Source organism: Sprattus sprattus, assembly GCF_963457725.1.
Source record: "Sprattus sprattus genome assembly, chromosome: 17".
NCBI classification, from domain to species: Eukaryota; Metazoa; Chordata; class Actinopteri; order Clupeiformes; family Clupeidae; genus Sprattus; species Sprattus sprattus.
Window position 1 is genome coordinate 14,866,260 of NC_137915.1, and position 4,542 is coordinate 14,870,801.

The following is a 4,542-nucleotide window of genomic DNA, read 5'->3' on the forward strand; positions in this document are numbered from 1 at the left end:
GATAGAGTGAAGGGAGAAAGAATTGAGAGAGCGGGAGGGAGAGGAGGAGAGAAAGGGGGGAAATGGAAATGGGTGAAAGGAAATGGAAGAGAAAAGAGGGAAAGAGAGAAGGACAGAGGGAGAGGGAGAAAGGAGGAAAGAGGGATGAAGAGAGTGATTGAGAAAAAGAGGTTAAGAGAATGAGCGAAAGGAAAGGAGAGAGAGAGAGAGAGAAACAGAAAGACAGGAAGAGACAGATGTGCAGGGAGTGTAACACAAACACAGGGGAAACATGGACACAGACAAAGTGATGGTTAGAATATTGGGACGCCTCGCCGGTAGGTCGGGCCAAAATCAATCCATAAGCATTGGGCTGGCGGGACGCACAATGGGCCCACGCCTGGTTACCTTGGAGATGACATCCTGCATGTCGCTCCTGGGATGGTACGTGCCGTCGTCATAGCGGAACCTGTACAGCACCGGCTCGGGCTTGAACTGGTGTTTGTCTGTCACTGCGGAGAACAAGAACAAGAATGTTCCAGAAACAACATTCTGACAACAGAGCAACCACCAGAACAGGCAGTTAGGTTGGTGCAGAGAGACTGAAAAGACACAACGCAAAAAGAGCTTTATTTTGGCCCGCGTGACCGAAGGCACTAGGCACACGGAGCATAGAAGCACTATAACACATCCACACCTAATCATACCGTGTGTCACTCTCTGCCTCTAGGGAAGAACCATAATGCTCTATGCTGCATTCAGATATAGGACAGCTGCCTCCAAAACTTCAGCTAAAAGCTTCAGCTTCAAAGACCCTTCTAATTGAAACCATTCCGTTCCACCAGTCCTATTCTCCCACATGCAAGTGGCATTAAGGCTTTCGTTTCCAGAAAAGTAATCTGGGGGGGTGTGGGGGTTGACCCTATGAGTCCCCCCCCCACAACCTCCTCCCGGTGAGTCTTTCAGGCAGCCCCAGAATGATTTCACACTGAGCCGACGTGAGGCTCCAAAGCCCCAAATTCATTTCTCCACTGTTAGGAAGCAGGAGAAACGGGGTGGAAAGTGATTTAGAGCTCCACTTGGACTGGGTCCAGTCGCTTTTCAGGAAAAGAACACACACACATACACACACACACACACACACACACACACACACACACACACACACACACACACACACACACACACAATCACACACACACACACACACACACACGCACACACACACACACACACACACACACACACACACACACACACACACACACACACACACACACATGAATGTTTTGCATGAATGTGAAAATAATGAGAAATTGCTGTTATGATGTGCACAAGTAACTAAATGATGTGAGGGTTGAACAAATTGAGAATTTTGTGGAGGTTAACAATTTGTATTCTGATCTGAGTAATGTACCAAAGCTACTGAGAAAAGCAGTCCCCCCTTCCTGTGGAATGAATAACCAAATAGTGGGAAGGCTGCTGAGCAACAATTTGGGCAATCTAAAACAAACACAGGGTGTGAAAGGATGAATATTTATAATCCCTGAAGTAAACGGAGCACTTCCACTGCTTATAAAGAAGCCATCTGCTCCACACGCCTTTCAACACCCCTAAGTCCAGGTCCTGGGATGATATCATTGTTATGGTGTCCTATGAGGGTCATTTTGTAGTTACTGTTAATAATAACAAACCGTGACAGCTACCAGTGCGAGGGGGAAGGAACAATGAGAATATAGTACCCATCAATGCGGTTTAACGTCCTATCCTAAATTTGAAATGCTTGTTTCTCCTTTTAACCCTTCCATCCACACTAAAACAGCATTTTCTGACACAGAAAACAATACTTCTCAAAAACACTCTCTCATACATGGGTAGTGTGGACAGGGAAAACACAGTTTTTGAAATAATGATATTGTTCCAACAATACTGATACGTTTTTTCGCCAGACACAATAACAATAAGAAACACTTTTCTGCGTTTTGGTGGGGATGTAGAACATTTGGAAAAGGGTGGAAAAACAATAGTGTGGATGGAACAACGCTTTGACATAAAATCAGCGCTTTCAAAAGTTTCAGAAGTGACTTAGAGGTTTTTCTGTGTGAAGAACCATTTTGTTATGCAAGAGGGGCTTGTTATTGCTGAAAATGTCTGTTCTGCTCTGTTCTACATAACAGCTAAAGTTGAGTAGAACGAGACAGCTTAAGGCTCTTTAAGAGGCTCTCTGTGGCTCTCGTGGGTGAGAAAAAAAACTATAGCTGCAATCATGGACTCAACTGTCAAAAGCAAAGCCTGCATCATCAGTCATGAAACGTTTTTGTGAGTACACAAATCTGCTAAATGATTTAGCCAAGGCAAAAAGCAGGCTAACTCTGCAGCAAAGGGGTTAGCAGGCTTGGGCCTGTGCCTGTGTCAGTCCTGTTGAAGCCCTGATTATCTGACATTGATTAATTCACATAAATTCAATTTTATTTAAATAACACCAAAACAATAAAATTGTCTTAAGGCGCTTTACAGAACCCAGGGCCTGAACCCCCTTAGAATGACATGGACGAATGTAGAGGGGACTTAAGGGAGGAAGAGGACTGACCGTGGTGGATGATGCCGTTCTCCAGTAAAGCCTGGCCCAGGTGCACACCCTCCTCTGGGTTATCCGTCTCCCCGATCTCCATCAGCCAGGACACAAATTCACTGCGGGGGCAAAACAGCTGCAGTCAGCCCCACACACTGTATAGATCACACATAGACTCACTTCAGCCAAGACACAACCTTTCTGTGGAGGAAGAACAGTCGCAATCAAGTCGAATACACTATTAATCAAATAGAAAATAACATTGACTGAGGCGCTTCTCACTGTGGAAGCCAAGCAGCTGGAGTGAAGTCATGCACAGTATATCGCATACATTTCTTATCAGCCAATGACACAAGCTCACTGTGGAGTCAAAGCTACAGCAGCAGTATAGTATTGTACCAGCACAAGCAAAAATATATATTTTATGTTTTATAATGTTAAACAGCTACTTACTCTATTATATGTTTTCAGACACAAATAACTGCAAACAAATAAACCAAACCAGACACACACTGGATGAAGCTCAGTGCTGACATGCACGCATCTCACAAACATATCTGATTCGTTGAACACACAGTATATAATTAAAGACTGAGCGAATCTTTCTATCTTTCTTTCTTTCTAAAGAAAACATCCTGCCGGATTACAGTATCTTTACACAGTGCTGCCCATTCAGCGTGTCTCTGATACACTGAGTAAATATACCCACATCATCCTGACTTCCAAACCCAAGCCAAGGCTTTATTGGTTTTGAGAAACGCGATACCACAAACACAATACCACAAACACAGATTCCACAAACTCCTGACTATATGTGAGTGACTCCTGATGCTGATCACTTACAGACAAAGATGGGACAGAAACAACCCGCCACATGAAACATAACGAGCTGGGGCAGACACACACACACACACACACACACACACACACACACACACACACACACACACACACACACACACACACACACACACACACACACACACAAACACACACACAAACACACACACACACACACAAACCTGCTCCCAGCCCCAAATTGACTAAATGGCATAATTGGATTTCCAAGGAAGGGGAAATCCAGAGAACTGGACGGGGGGGAGGAAGCGATATCTCACTTTGTGACCTCGTAGCCCCCCCCCCCCTCCGGCTTCCATCCCCTCCAGCTTCTCTGCGTCCCTCCGTCCCTTTCCGCAAAACCAAAACAAACATGGCCAACTCCACCAAACTCCACCACCAAATTCTGCGGTCTTCCCAGAGTTTCATATTTTTGGGGACCCAGTGGTGAAAGCAAAAAGAAAGACAGACAGATAGACAGACAGACAGACAGAGGGAGAGAGAGACAGAGACGCAGGGATAGAAAAATAGACAGCACTAACTAATCTCACAGCCCATACCAAGTCATATGTCTACCATACCATGAATTTTATTTTGTCCTGACATGTGAGGTGAGGAGAAAGGGTGTAGAGAGAAAAGAGAGGGAAGAGGACTGAGAGAAGGAAAAGAGAGAGGGAGAGATGGAGAAGAGAAATAAGAAAGGGAGAAAAAAAAGAGATAGGACAAGGACAAAGAGAGAGGAGGAAGACTGAAAGGAGAAAAGAGAGAAGGAGAGATGGAGAACAGAAAGAGAGAAGGAGAAAAGAAAGAGAGTGGAAAAGGAGAAAGAGAGCGGAAGAAGACTGAAAGAACAGAAAGAGGGAGAGGCTCACACAAACCATGACATGTACAGCGCAAGGGAACAGAAACACAGGAGCCAGCGAGAGACCCGGGGAGAGTGATGGAAGATTTAGTCAACCTTGCTAACCCACCCTTGGATAGAAAAACACGCCGTATGTTTGGAATCCATAGCTCTCATGACACCCTTTGACAAATAACAGTCACTTACGCCATGAATCGCGGTGTCTAACAGTTTTCAAGCTGTTCCCCCCTGCCAAAGACATAAACATTCTCTCCTAGGCGAGTCTGATTAGGATCCTGACAGCTGAGGTGTA

General features: G+C 45.1%; 1 protein-coding gene across 1 annotated transcript in view; it reads right to left on the minus strand.

Moving 5' to 3' along the window:
- prex2 (phosphatidylinositol-3,4,5-trisphosphate-dependent Rac exchange factor 2) overlaps positions 1 to 4,542 on the minus strand; it is a gene marked incomplete at its 5' end in the record, with an annotated part of 133,701 nt that overhangs the window by 86,100 nt on the left and 43,059 nt on the right. The window contains 2 exons of the mRNA XM_080855016.1: positions 388 to 491; positions 2,570 to 2,670. Of these exons, the coding sequence (XP_080711142.1) occupies positions 388 to 491; positions 2,570 to 2,670 (205 nt within the window). The remainder of the gene's footprint in view (positions 1 to 387; positions 492 to 2,569; positions 2,671 to 4,542) is intronic.